This window comes from Blastocystis hominis, assembly GCF_000151665.1.
Source record: "Blastocystis hominis, Singapore isolate B (sub-type 7) whole genome shotgun sequence assembly, scaffold_7".
In the NCBI taxonomy this organism is placed as follows: Eukaryota; class Bigyra; order Opalinata; family Blastocystidae; genus Blastocystis; species Blastocystis hominis.
In genome coordinates, this window is record NW_013171866.1 from 723472 (window position 1) to 737448 (window position 13977).

The window sequence follows — 13977 nt, forward strand, 5'->3', positions numbered from 1 at the left end:
TGTGGGAGGACGTGGACCTACTTTCATCACCTATCCTCTGATCACGGGTTACGTGAATGCCGAGCTGAAGGTGTACACGCCTGAGATGTCTTCTGGAGGTGCCAACAGCTGGACTGTGGAGCCTGCTCTGCCCAATGGAATGGTTTTGGATCCTTCCCGTGGTCAGCTCCGTGGTAAGCCCACTGCTGAGTACAATGGCAAGCACACTGTGACTGCCACTGGAGTGAACGGAGTCGCTTCGGCTGAGATCCAGATTGTGATCTCTGCTGCTCCTCTTCCTGGTTTCCGCGCTTCTTACTACAAGATTTACGATCCCGAAATGTGTATGTACACGAACCTGGCTCCTTCCCAGATGGAGTTGAAGGTCGTCAAGACTGATAGCCAGATCAACTTCCCTCAGAGCCAGTCTGGAGTGTGGAGCGGCCTGCCTACCGATTTGTCCGACTACTTCTTTGCTGAGTGGGAAGGTTATCTGAACTTCACCGAGATCGGTAACTGGAAGATTCGTGTGGGTTGCGATGATTCTTGCCGTGTGTTCAGTATTGAAGATACTTTGCAAATTGATCGTTGGACTTGCGGTGCCTACTCCACTGCGGAGAAGACCATTCCCATTTCTTCCACCGGTTACTACTACTACCGTATCCGTTATCAGCAGAAGACCGATACCAAGGGTATGGTTCTGGAATGGCAGGCTCCTTCTGGAGGTTGGGAAGTGATTCCTGCTGCCAACATTTTCCATATTGCGCCTTCCATGCTTTCCTACGATTATGAGCGTGCCCACTACTTCCAGAATGTCCAGATTGTCCAGAATCAGCCTCGTCTGTTCTACGCCACGAGCTGCTCCAACTACAACGTCCAGCCTGCTCTGCCTAGCGGACTGACCATGAACGCTGGTACTGGTGTGATCACCGGTGCTCCTACCGCCGAGCAGGTCTTGACTCAGTACACCATCACTTGCACTGGAAACGGACCTACGAGCGTGGGTACTCTGAAGACCACCATTGCGTTCGATGTATTCTACGAGCTGCCTCCAGGCGGTGTGACCATCTCTCGCAGCGGATCCACGGTTCCTGCTGGCTCTTTGATCACCGCGAACCCTGGAGCGAGCTTCGCTCAGATCACTGTGTCTGCCACCAGTGGTTCTGGAGTGACGTACTCGATTTCTCCGGAGCTTCCTTACGGACTGTCCTTCAATGCTGGAACTGGAGTGATCTCTGGTACTCCCTACGAGCCTATGACCGATGTTACCTACACCGTCACCGCCTCGAACCCTGGAGGTGTCGCTACCACCAACTTCCGCCTGACTGTCAATCCTTGCAAGGGCAATGACGGTGGCTCATGGACCAATGATATCTATATCATTCGTATGATGAGTGGTAACGGTAGTATCAAGATCGTGAATAATGGTAATGTGGCTCAGTGCTCTGGAGGTAACTTCGACTCCGACGGCAACGCTCAGATGGTGAACTGCCAGTTCTCCAACGTCTATGCTGGAAACGATAAGATGATTTGCATTAAGCCCGATGCCAACAACAAGATCGAGGTTACTTGCCAGGTTGAGTCTGGATGCTACACTCAGATCTACCGTCCCGATGGAAACCGTTTCCCTCCTCACCACACTTACGTCGAGTCCGAGAGCGCTCCCTATGTGGATCTGCAGGACTTCCCTACTGCTTTGAAGCCTCTCACCCAGCTGACTCTGTCCTTGACGGAGACTACCGTGTACGCTGGAATGCCTATGGACACCGTGGATATCACCCCGAACGGATGCTACAAGGAGATTACTGTGTCGCCTTCTCTTGGCTCTGGTTTCCAGATTGATCTGTTCCTTCCTCGTATTGATGCTGAGGTGAACGGATTCGTCAAGACTGTGTACACCGTTACTGCGAAGGGAGATGCCGGAGAAGCGAGCGCTACCCTGACTGTGCACTTCACGGAGTGCGGTGAGGACGGTCTGAGCAACGGTCTGAAGCTGGTGAAGAGCACGAACAACTATGGAGGTGAAGAGTCTTATGAGCTGTACAACAGTGCTGGTGAGCTTGTTCTGCAGCGTAGCGGATTCTCGAACTATGCCACTTACACGAACTCTCTGTGCGTTCCTTCTGGAGACTACCATGTGGTTCTGAGAGATACTTATGGTGATGGTTGGACGAGCGGTGCCTATCTGAAGGTGTACGATATGGAGGATACTCTGCTTCAGGAGTTCACTCTCGCTAGTGGTAAAGAGTATACCGGATACTTCACTCTGACTGCTGGTAGCAGCGCGAGCATGGTCTGGAAGATCTTGGTCAATGAGCGTGCTAAGAGCGGATGGAACAGCGTTGATTATGATGACTCGAAATGGGCGAACACTGTCTTGGGACAGATGGAGTACGGAGAGTGGGACGAGAACACCTTCTATGCTCGTTACAAGTTCACTCTGACCGAGTCGATTCGTTACCCTCTTGTGCAGTTCAGTCTGTGGTACAAGGATGGAGTGATTGTGTATCTGAACGGCAACGAGGTGTACCGTCGCAACATGAAGTCCGGATCCGTGTCTTCCTCCACCACTGCCAACGCCATGTACGATGGATACTACATTCGTATTGGATCGGCTCCTGGTTACTTGCTGCAGGACGGTGACAACGTGATTGCTGTGGAGATCCACAAGCACCAGTCGACCACTGGTCAGATCCAGTTCAGAGGCGCTGTGAATCCTCTTCAGGGCAACTGTATCTCTCGTGTGGATAGTGGTTCGATCACCGAGTCCTCGTTCTTCAACCAGGCTTACGAGTCCGCTGCTCAGGCTTGGGATCGTAATCCTTCTACGACTTGGATTGAGAACGGTATTCCTGCTTGGACGGTCTACTCCTACAACTTCGATCGTATGGAATGGGTCAACAAGATCGCTCTGACCTCCAACAGCAGAACGCAGGATCGTGATCCCACTTCGTGGGCTCTGTACGGTTCGACCGATGGTGTGACCTGGGAGACTCTGCTTCGTGTGGAGCAGCACGTGATGTTCGAGTCGCGTCTGCAGGCCAAGGAGTGGATGATGATGGACCACATGAACTCGTACAGCCAGTACAAGTTCGAGATGTACGGAACCTTCTCTGGAAACAACAGAGTGGCCATTGCTGATGTGGATATTCAGTCTTGCCAGCTGAACTACTGCGTGAAGGATGGCGCGTTCCCTGGTGTGATGTCCGATGAGACTTCGGTGGCCAACTGCCCTGAGGGCTTCATTGGAGAGATGTACCGCCACTGCAGTCTGCAGGAGCTGAATCCCACTTGGGGTGAGATCGATGACGGAGAGTGCCGTTCGACGAATCCTCCCAAGGGAACCGTGTACATCGATGTGGCCTACAGACTCCAGATGACCCCTGAAGAGATTCAGAATCCTTCTACGCTGAACGTGATCGTTGCTGCCGTCGCCACCTCCAGCCAGGTGGATATGTCTCTGTTGGAGCTGTGGAAGGTGAAGAACGTGGTCGAGGAGTTCGATGGTGAGTCTGTGATGAGCGCCTTCTGGATCCGTTTCACGCTTCCTCAGGAGTCTGGCTCGAGCACTCTGACTCTGGTGCGAGGCAATCTGGCTTCGATTCAGACCAACCTGCAGAACCTGCTTCCTGACAAGACCTTCACGATCGAGTTCTACATGAACCCTATTCTCCAGGAGAGAAAGACGATTGGCGCAGTCTCCGTTGTTTTGATTATTATTCTGGTTTTGCTGCTTCTGGTGATCATCGCGATTGCTTCCTTCTACATCTGGGTCCGTACCAAGTCGAAGAAGACCAAGCAGGGAGCCAAGCAGCTTCGCTCTGGAGCTGGAAAGGTGAATGCTCAGCATCTCTCTGGAAAGGAGAACCGCATTTAAGTTTGCAGTATATGCATGATTTGTTATTGCTTGTTTGTTTGTTACAAACCAGGAAATTTCTTCTTTTTGTTTTTTTTTCCAATTCAACGTGTTGGGTGGGAGTTTCACGGGTAACGTTGGATCTTAATATATCTCAATGGAGAAAGAGTTGACGCGCTACGCATTGAAATCCGGCTATATAGAGAAGGTGGTAGTGGGCTCGCGAGAGTTTTCACCGTCTAGGGCCACATACGAAAAACTTGGAAAAAGCGACTTTTCGTGCTGACCTATTCTGAAATCTCATATATCGACGTTAGGGAGTGACCAATTTGTTAGTTTTAGGGAGAAGTGGTAAAGGGGAAGATTCCGTTGGAAAGGATCACAGATCTGGAAAAAACCGAGATGGATGACCGCAGTATCTAAATTGGAGCACGTATCACCGCTAGAATATTGTCTTCTGGTGAAAACGGACGATGACTTTAATAAGGACTACACCCTCAGTTTTGACAATGAGGAAACGAGAGAAGACTGGATGAAGGCTCTGTTGGCGGCCAAGGAGAACAAGCCTGTTCCAGACTCTGCAAATCGCGCTTTTGTAAAGAAGGACGACGAGGACACGATGGAGGACTCCATGTCCTACTTTAACCGCATGCTGACCGCTTTTGGAGGGACCTATCGCGAGGACTCGTTCCAGGACGTGATTCTTCGCCTTGCCTCCTTTTTTGGCCGCATTGCGTTCACGGTAGGCTTCTGCGGGTACACTCTTTTCTTACAATCGCAGGGTCTGATGTCTCCCGACGAGCTGATGTCGCACTGCGAGCAGGTCCGCAAGATGGCGAGTCGGATCCGCGTGGAGATGCAGCACTCCAACCTGATGACGCAGGACATCGAGCATCTCTTCAACGACCTCAACAGCTCCATCGACTACTGCCTCAAGAACTGTCAGCAGTACGCATTCCCGGGTTGTCTTCCCTGCAGAATGAAGCTCCGCAGCTCGCAGGAGCCCTCGTCCGACTCCTCGGCCAGCTCGCTCACCCCCGCGGCGTCGGCTGCGTCCGGAGCGTCAGGCGCGTCGGCCGCGTCGCCGGGCGCGTCGGTGGAGGGAGCGTCGCGCGGCGTGGCGCAGCACGGGTTCAGCAATCGCTATGTAGGGGAGGGGTTGGAATGGGACGCAGGAAATCAAGGAGACGCTGGGGTCGGGCGCGTACTCGGTGGTGTACGCGGCGGTGGACAAGCAGACGCACCAGCGGTACGCGGTGAAGTGCATAAAGAAGCGCGATCTGCAGAAGAGCGACGTGCAGTCGCTGAAGAACGAGGTGTTCATCATGGGGCAGGTGGGCGCGCGGCGAGCGCGTGAGGCGTAGCTGGACCATCCGAACATCGTGCGGCTGGAGGGCTTCTACGACGACAAGGACTACTACTACATCGTGTCGGAGCTGGTGGACGGTTTGGGCGCGGCGGCGTGCTGAGAACTAGGCGGCGAGCTGTTCGATAAGATCGTGGAGAAGAAGTTCTACAACGAGAACGAGGCGCGCGCGGTGGTGAAGACGCTGGTGGAGACGGTGGGGTACTGCCACAAGAAGAACATCGCGCACCGCGACCTCAAGCCGGAGAACATTTTGGTGGACAGTCGCACGGGCGCGATCAAGATCGGTAGGCGCGCTGCGACGCCGTGACGCGTAGCCGATTTCGGGTTCGCGAAGAACACGTCGAGCACGGAGACCGGCCGGCTGGCGACGGACTGCGGCAGCCCGTGGTACGTGGCTCCGGAGATCTTGAAGGGGCAGTTCTACGGAACGGTGGGCGCAGAAGGAAGGAAGGAGTGACGCGTAGGAGGTGGACATGTGGTCGCTGGGCGTGATCATCTACATCCTGCTGTGCGGCTACCCGCCATTCCACGACAGCAACCAGCCGCGGCTGTTCCGGAAGATCCGCGCGGGGCAGTACCGGTTCGACTCGCCGTACTGGGACAACGTGAGCGACCAGGCGAAGGACCTGATTCGCCACTTGCTGGTGGTGGACCCGACGCAGCGATACGACGCGCAGCAGGTGCTGAATCATGAGTGGTTCCGAACCAGCACGCTGCCGAGCAAGATCGAGCTGGGCTCGGCGATTCGCGAGCTGCGCACGTTCAACACGCAGCGCAAGGGAATCATCAAGCAGGGCTATCTGGTGAAGCAGGGACACATCATCCGGAACTGGAAGAAGCGGAGCTTCGTGCTGCTGCGCGACGAGCTGAAGTACTACAAGTCGGAGACGGAGAAGAAGCCGCGCGGGAAGATCTGCATGGAGGACATTTTGGAGTAGGGCCGGACGGAGAGGGCGATGGCGTGCAGACTGGAGGACGACATGAACGAGTCGAACGGGTTCGTGATCAAGACGAAGTCGGGGAAGGACTTCTACATCAACGCCACCTCGGAGAAGGAGAAGGAGGACTGGATGGTGCAGATCGCCGTCGTGAAGCGCTGCTACCTGATGCGCCAGCGCGCGCAGGAGCACATCAACCGCCGCCACTACAAGCAGGTAGGCGCAGTGGAGAGAAGCCGTCACGCGCAGGCGCTGGATCTGGTGTGGGAGGCGCGGAACGTCCGCTCGATGGTCACGGATCCGAACCTGGTGCAGCTGTGGGGCCAGATCGCCGAGCACACGGACTCGGAGTGCGGCGCGCTGTTCATGGTGGAGGCTCTCGAGGAGACGCTGGACGGCAACGTGTCCGTGCTGGCGTTCTGCACGGTGGGCAAGGACGTCGCGACGCCGCGTCTCATCGCCGGCGACTTCAACGGCAACGTGATTCTCTTCGACGCGGCGTACAACGTGATCCAGCGGCAGAAGGCGCACAAGTGAGCGCATTTTATTTCTCTGAGCGCCTAGAAACATGGTGACCGCGATCAGCACGCTGCCGAAGCTCAGTCCCTCGCGCTTCGTGGCCACCGGCGCCGCGGACGGGTCGATCTGCGTGCTGAACGCGGAGACGGGCGCGGTGTACATGACGGTGAAGGACTTCCGCCGCGCGGCGAGCTGCTGCGAGATCTTCGAGAGCAAGGAGCGCGGAATCCGGCGTCTGATCGCGGCGGACCGCGAGGGCCGCGTGGCGATCTACGACCTGGACGCGAAGCGGCTGGTGGCGGAGAAGGAGACGGACTGCGGGAACGTGCGCGGCCTGGTGTACCTGCCGTCCGGAAACGCGTTCGCGATGATCTGCGCGTCGGGCGCGCTGCTGGTGTTCGACGAGATGTTCAACCAGCTGACGTTCGCGCACGTGGGGCAGGGAGTGGTCTACGCGCGCGCGGTGGACGCCACGCATCTGATGGTGGCGACGGAGAACCGCGAGCTGATGGCGTACAACCTCACGCAGACGAACCCGGAGCCGGTGAAGGTGCTGAAGCTGACGTGCAAGGAACCGATCCGATGCTTCGATCTGACGGCGGACGGGAAATACGCGGTGATCGTGAGCAATGAGGTGGAGATCTGGAAGCTGGCGAACCAGCATTGCGAGGCGAATTTCTCGCCGACGATCCCGGTGCGGTCGATCAGCATCACGAGCGATTATGTGTCGTTCTTCCTCACGCAGGACACGCACATCGAGAAATGGGTGGTGGACTGGAAGATCACCTACGAGGGAAAGAAGTATCGCTCTCCCTTCCTCCAGCTCTATAAGAACGAGGGCGCCGTGGACGAGGCGGGACAAGCCAAGGACGAAGCGCAGAAGGCGCCCGCGACGAGTGCGAATCAGTACAAGGGAACGATCGAGACGGTGGAGGAGGAAGGCGAGGAGGAGGACGGAGATGAGAAGTAGAGAAGGAAGCGCGCAGAGGACAAGGCGGGGAACCTGCTGTAAGGCTGGTGATGATTAATTAATTGATTAATTGATTGATTGATTGATTGACTGCTTGTTTGTTCCAGTGGGTTCATGGGGACAAGGGTTCATGGGTTCATTTTATTTCATGGCTCCATTGCTTTGCTCATAGATTGTATAAAAAACACGCTACAAAATCCAATCGGACAACACTTCCAACAAATCGCGATGTTCGAAATCCGACTTGTGTTGTGATAAAAGACTGATCTGCTCGCGAGCAGCACGCGGAAACGACTCCGCAGCCTCGCTCACCGTCTGCTCCACGCTGTGCGGACGGCGCGAATCAGCGGAATACGCGAGTTGAAGGCGAAAATGCTCGAAAGCGATCGAAACGTGCGTGTATCCCATCGAAGCGGTCAATTCCAACGAGGGATACGCTGCCTGCACCGCCTTGCACTGCTCGCGGCGGGCGATGAAACTGTTGAGATGAAGAGAAACGCACTGCGTGAATGTCTGGTGGGAAACAAGGACGGAAACGCATTACTTGCAAGTCACTAGAGAGACATTCTCTCTCCCATTCTTCCAAGGGAAGAAACGAAGGGAGCGTGTGAGCAACGATTTTGGGAACTACTTTGTCCCTTTTAAGCAATTTGACAAAGATGTAATAGATTTCAAAATAATGTCCGTGAAAGCATGTATCAAAGCGCAGACACAATAGATTCTTGTGCTTGGTAGAAAACGATGACACTCCAAACAAGCGATAGGTTTCATTCTTCTATTCGTAAAAAAATCAGTGTCCTATACCGTCAAAAATGGATCCTTCGATGATTCCAATTCAATTGCTTCCATTTCCTACAAAAACACGTAATCTCACGAGTTGTTACCTCTAGTACTTGTTTTCGAATTGAATCATCTATAACCGTCAGCTTTTGAGTGCCATATTTTGATTCCAGAGTGGAAAGCTACGATCAACGAATGTTCAATATTTAAACTTTAAGGCGCTTTTCCTTCGGTTCATTTGTTTCCATCGTAAAAAGCGATTTCCCAAAGGAGAGATTGGAAAGATAGACTGAAAAGTGGAATTCCAGAATTCATTCTCAAAACAAACAAACAAAGTAACAAAGTAACAAGCATGACAAAGATGAGTTTGAGGAGTTGTATTGTTAAAGTGATAGGCGGGAGTGATTTATATAGAAAAGAGAGAGGAATGGAATTAAAAGGGTAGACAACAGATCAGTTACAGTCGCGTCAGACGACTTGCAAAATTACAAGATGGGTCCACGTAACAACTCTAGAATGTTTCGAATGGAAGGATGATTGTCAGGCAGAGGCGTGTAGAAGAGAATATGACACTGGTAATACAAGTACTACACATCGCACACACACAATCAAATGCAACATGATACAAAACGGGAATGATCTCAATAGGACAAAAGCAAAGCAGTGCAAGATTACACAAAACAGTCTACATGAAAACTCATTCCATCATGCACCTTATTCTTATCTTTACAATCCTCATCGTGCCATGGAGACACATATTCAAATCGTTTCAACGTGCTATACTTTTTCAAAACGCTCTGCTGGTCCGACAGCACGATCTTTCCCTCCATTTCCAACGATTTCACTTCGAACTGAAGCGAAACGGAGCAGCGTTCAAAAGGCTGCACTTTGCCAGTAGCCACCTTCATCATCTGCTCGAATTCCCACGGTTCCGGCTTGCAATAGCGCGGAATCTGCAGAGTGAAGCGGCACACACAAAACAAACAGGAACAACCCATCGACCTTTTAACAGATCGCTCAGAATTTTAAAACAAACGAACTGCTCGATTTCCAGCGTGAATAAATGTGCCTGGATCGACGAGGCGCAGAAAACTTCCTTCCCGCTCGCTTTGCTTTTTCTGTACGCGTTGTAATCCGCGTAGAAACACGCGTTGTCGTCGCAGTCCAAGAACAAATCGAGCGTGAACGAAGCGTTCGAGTGGAATGTGTTGACGTAGTTGCGCAGCAGAAGCAATGACGCGTGTTTCTATTCGAATTCGATTAAAAAATCGGTACTTCTTTGCCTCTGGATATCAGCACGGCGAGCAATAAGCGAAGACTGCGCGGCACCAGCAAAAGCTGCTTCGATTTGAATAGGAACTGAAAAGCCTATCCAGTCAAGACATCAAAAGGGAGAAACCGTGGAAACGCGTTCGCAGTACGCCATGGAAAGAACGATTTCGTCGCTCGAATGATGGCAGAGAATGTAGTCTTGGAGGAGAGGAGAAGGGTTGACAGGGAGAAGCTCCACGTCCACAAAATCGTTGAAAGAGTTCGTGATGGATTCGATTACTTGGAGGAGAAGCTTTTCGTTGATGCTGTCAACGCAGATGGAGGTTCCGAATAGAAACGATCGCGACAGAATTTCAGAATCCACGGCTAACAAATTTGCAGAGGATAGCACTTTCTAAAAAGTTGAGAAAAACGAATGAGGCAACCTCGACGTCATCCACGCGGATACATCGACTTTCGGGCAAAATGAACTTATCCTTATCCTTTCCTGCCTCATCCAACACATATTTTGCAATGTCCTCCATAATCTAACTCAAAACAAAATTCGAATCGTACAGCAGATAGGTAAATCGATGTTCTTTTCGAAACAGCCGATGTATTCGTTTTCTCTTTGATCTGTTGTCCCAACACCTTTTCTGGAAACTATAAATTAACCGAATTCACCATTTCAAACCGAAAGATCCGATTCGTCCTGACTTTGAGGTAGATTGTTACCAGAGATCTCCTTAGCACCTCTCTTTAATTGGTTGCGCTCTTCTGTAACTGGAAAAAACACATCATCAAATAGAAAATGATCAAATCCGAACTCTTCTTCTTTGAATGAAAAGTCCATCGTAATTTCGGGCGGTGCGCCTATTGTCGGCAAATTCTATCAAAGTATGACTCTAGCGACACTTTCTGGAGTCAGATTCGTATAGTTTCAACAAAAGAGTGAAAACCGCGGTTTTCCTACAAAAAGACTTGAATCACAGTTTTTAACGAAAGCGCAATGGCATCGGAAAACGTTGTAATACAAGAAGCAACACCCCTTCATGAATCAATGATTTGGGATTTGCAAAACCAGTTCTATATCAACAAGGGACCTGCTTGCTGGACTGAAGCGATCGTTCCCCAGTTTATTACTTCAAATAGTTATATTGCCTATCAATATGCAAACTGCATATTGGGTTATATCAATGATTATTACTCTAGGTGTGTTAGGGTGGATTTGGATGACATGTAGACCGGATGCTAAAAAGGACAAACCTATCTATATCGTAGAAGTGGGAGCAGGTCATGGAAAACTGGGTTTTTTGATTCTGAACCATTTAGAGGAGCTTGCTGAGTTTATGCCGGAAGGTAAGAAGAGTAGGCTGCAGCTGATCCGTTAGGAGTTCCGAAGCCATACCTTTACGTGATTTCTGACTTTACTCAGAACATTGTGGATTTCTGTAAGAGTCACAAGCGAATGGCGGAGCACATCAATCGGGGCGTCGTTGATTTTGCAGTTTTTGGTAGAAGCGCTCTCGGCCCTTCATTCTAGATTGTGAGAAAGACTCCGAGTTTTCTCTGCAAATCAGCGGAGCGAAACTCTCATCTGAAACGGTGGAGACGCCAGTGATAGCGATTGCCAATTACGTCTTCAACGGTCTGCGTGAGCAAAGTATCAGTATAAACAACGGGATCGTCAGCGAGGGCTGCATCAAAATCCTGGCCGACCCGAAGTAAGCTCTCTCCTCCTCATCCCGTTCATGTCCAGCGTCTCTGCGACCGACATCGACATAATCAGCCGCATGAAGCTGGAGTGGTCGTACAAGCCCATCCCCGACGTGGACGCGCACTTCCAAGACCCCGTTCTGCACGACCTCGTCCACCAGTCCGATTTCTGGAATTCCATAAATCCCAGCTACCTCCAAAACAACGAAACGCTCAACGTGCTGCTTCCTCTCGGCGCGCTGCGCTTCATCCGCACGCTGGAGTCGCTCTCTCGCGGCCAGTTCCTTCTGATAACCGCGGATAAAGCGCACGCGCACGAGGAAGATTTGCGGTTAACGAAGGAAAACCCGCACATCGCGATCCACGGTTCTTTCTCCATGATGGCCAACTTCCACGCGCTGCGGCAAGTCTTCCTGTCCCGCGGGGGCGCCAGCTTCCACACGCCGTACTACACCGGGCTGCAGGTCGCCGCCTTCGCGCTCGGCGAAACGCCTTTGGAGGAGTTTCAGTTCGCGTGGGAGGTAGGAGGCGTGCGGATTTGAGGAGCAGAACGTGCTGCTGGCGTTCGACCCGGACAGCTTCTCGCAGCTGCAGCGGTGCATCCGGGACGAGACGCCGTCGCCGTCGCTGAAGAACATCCTGGCGCTGATCCGGCTGAGCCGGTTCGAGAGCGAGGTGTTCTACAAGTTCAAGCAGGTGCTGGTGGACCACATTCCGTACGCGAGCGATCGGCTGCAGAGCGACTTCAAGAGCGACATCCTGCACATCGCGGCGAACTTCTATCCGCTGTCGGCGTCGAAGGTGGGGCTGGCGGAGAGGGTTGAGCGCAGGATGTGGACTTCGATCTGGGGAGATTGTCGATGGGGCTGCGCGATTATGAGACGAGCATTCGGCTGTTCAAGAAGAGCATCGAGCTGTGCGGAGAGCATTATGTGACGTGGCACAATCTGGGGATTTGCTATTATTACATGGACGATTTGAAGGAGAGTATGAACAGCTTCAATCGATGTCTGGAGATTCAGCCCGAGTATCAGGACGCCAAGTGGGAGTGTGCAGAGGAGGTGATCGGTAGGTCGTGGAGAGCGCGCGTGGAGGAAAAGCTGAACGCGAAATAAGAGTGTTTGTGTGCTTGTTTGTTTGTTTGTTTGTTTGTTTGAGGAAACAAGGAAGGGACTCGTTATCTCTTTTGAATCTTCAGAAGGATAATGGATTGAAGGGAGGCAGAGAAGGCCGTGGGTTTAGTTTTTTCCTTTGGCTTGGCTCGAAGCCTTTTCTGGAGCCTTGGGATTCACGAGATCAGCGAGAATGGGAGGAACATCTATGAATCAAATCAAATCAATCAAACTGTACTCGAAATGGATTTCGATCGAACTTTCTGGAATGAAAGAGGTAGCTCGACATTTTGAAGATTTGGAATATCTAAATACTATCAATATTCAATGTTCAAAAATACTTTCCAATGTCACTACACGAGGATATTTGAAACTAGATCCGTTAGCAGTAATGGAATTTAGACTTGGAAGATCTACAAAGCAAATCATTTCGAATCAATTCAATATTACTTCGAAGTGTCAATGAACATAAAGAATCATCTCTACCAACAAGTGCAATATTACCGAGTTGAATGGATTGTAATGATGGAAGATCTATATCAATCATATTATTCAAATTCATTCAGTACTTTCGATTATTGTTGATAAAGAATACTGGAATGAACCATTACCTAATGTAATGTATTGTAGTTTTGGAAGATCTATGCATCATTCAAATATTCAATATCATATCAATACCTCGAATCACAAACGAACTATGATAGAAATTGTATGATTCATAACTTCTAATTGAACCAATTTGAATAGATTGTAATCGTGGTAGATTCTTCAATTCAAAGTCGCCAGCAAAATCACTGAAACTCCATTCACCAATTTGAATGGATTCCAATGATTCACAATTAAGTATGTGGAATGATTTCGATATATCATTCCCATAACTATTCTTTTTCTGAGTAAATGAATTGATTCCCATTTTGATCGTTTGCAATCGCTTCAATCCATCGATTTTGAATGTTTTCACTGATCCAAAACTATAATTGCCGATTTCGATTGATTCCAGCCATTTGAATTTGCTTAAATCCAATGAGTACAAATCAGCACAACTATTCGATTTTATTACCAAATCGGTTACATCCAGACTCACATTGTTCAATTGTGAACTTCTGCTAATTTCGAGTTTAAAAGCAGACACATCTACTTTAGATATTGTATTCCAATCTCTTGGATCCACATTGTTCAACACACATCGAATACTCTCGCTTATTCCATTCACATACCAACCATCATACAAATCAACTCCACCATAATTCTCAACTCCACATTTCCACTCACTTTTATGTATTGCTGCTCCAGTCTTGTCATCAAACAAATACCCTATTCCATTTCGCACATATTCACCTTTTACTTCACAATAGCCTCCCATATAGATTGGAATACGATTCAGTACGTCAGTATTGTTATTGTTTTCAGCATATTCGATCATTTTGTTGTTTTTGGGATCAAATTCACGAACTATTCGGATCAATTTGTCTTTTTCCCAACACCCT

The 13977-nt window shown here is 50.5% G+C and overlaps 5 protein-coding genes; 4 read left to right on the forward strand and 1 right to left on the reverse strand.

The window, feature by feature from the left end:
* Positions 1 to 85: 85 nt before the first annotated feature.
* On the forward strand, positions 86 to 3883 carry GSBLH_T00004659001 (uncharacterized protein; the record flags this gene model as incomplete). XM_013043605.1 has 1 exon in its annotated part: positions 86 to 3883. The coding sequence occupies one exon, from the start codon at positions 86 to 88 to the stop codon at positions 3854 to 3856; it is 3771 nt and encodes a 1256-aa protein (XP_012899059.1). The 3' UTR covers positions 3857 to 3883.
* A 205-nt stretch (positions 3884 to 4088) lies between these two features.
* On the forward strand, positions 4089 to 6142 carry GSBLH_T00004660001 (uncharacterized protein; the record flags this gene model as incomplete). XM_013043606.1 has 8 exons in its annotated part: positions 4089 to 4147; positions 4178 to 4577; positions 4617 to 4966; positions 4992 to 5169; positions 5200 to 5281; positions 5312 to 5488; positions 5519 to 5634; positions 5669 to 6142. Exons 2-8 carry the CDS (start codon positions 4485 to 4487, stop codon positions 6140 to 6142), a joined length of 1470 nt encoding a protein of 489 aa, XP_012899060.1. The 5' UTR covers positions 4089 to 4147; positions 4178 to 4484.
* An 18-nt stretch (positions 6143 to 6160) lies between these two features.
* On the forward strand, positions 6161 to 7631 carry GSBLH_T00007207001 (uncharacterized protein; the record flags this gene model as incomplete). The annotated part of the gene is made up of 2 exons (XM_013043607.1): positions 6161 to 6675; positions 6707 to 7631. The coding sequence occupies 2 exons, from the start codon at positions 6161 to 6163 to the stop codon at positions 7629 to 7631; spliced, it is 1440 nt and encodes a 479-aa protein (XP_012899061.1).
* A 189-nt stretch (positions 7632 to 7820) lies between these two features.
* On the reverse strand, positions 7821 to 8659 carry GSBLH_T00004661001 (uncharacterized protein; the record flags this gene model as incomplete). The annotated part of the gene is made up of 5 exons (XM_013043608.1): positions 7821 to 8144; positions 8176 to 8403; positions 8436 to 8483; positions 8516 to 8593; positions 8624 to 8659. 5 exons carry the CDS (start codon positions 8657 to 8659, stop codon positions 7821 to 7823), a joined length of 714 nt encoding a protein of 237 aa, XP_012899062.1.
* A 2012-nt stretch (positions 8660 to 10671) lies between these two features.
* On the forward strand, positions 10672 to 12493 carry GSBLH_T00006863001 (uncharacterized protein; the record flags this gene model as incomplete). The annotated part of the gene is made up of 8 exons (XM_013043609.1): positions 10672 to 10874; positions 10906 to 11021; positions 11054 to 11176; positions 11206 to 11386; positions 11422 to 11899; positions 11928 to 12179; positions 12209 to 12420; positions 12451 to 12493. 8 exons carry the CDS (start codon positions 10672 to 10674, stop codon positions 12491 to 12493), a joined length of 1608 nt encoding a protein of 535 aa, XP_012899063.1.
* Positions 12494 to 13977: the final 1484 nt, after the last annotated feature.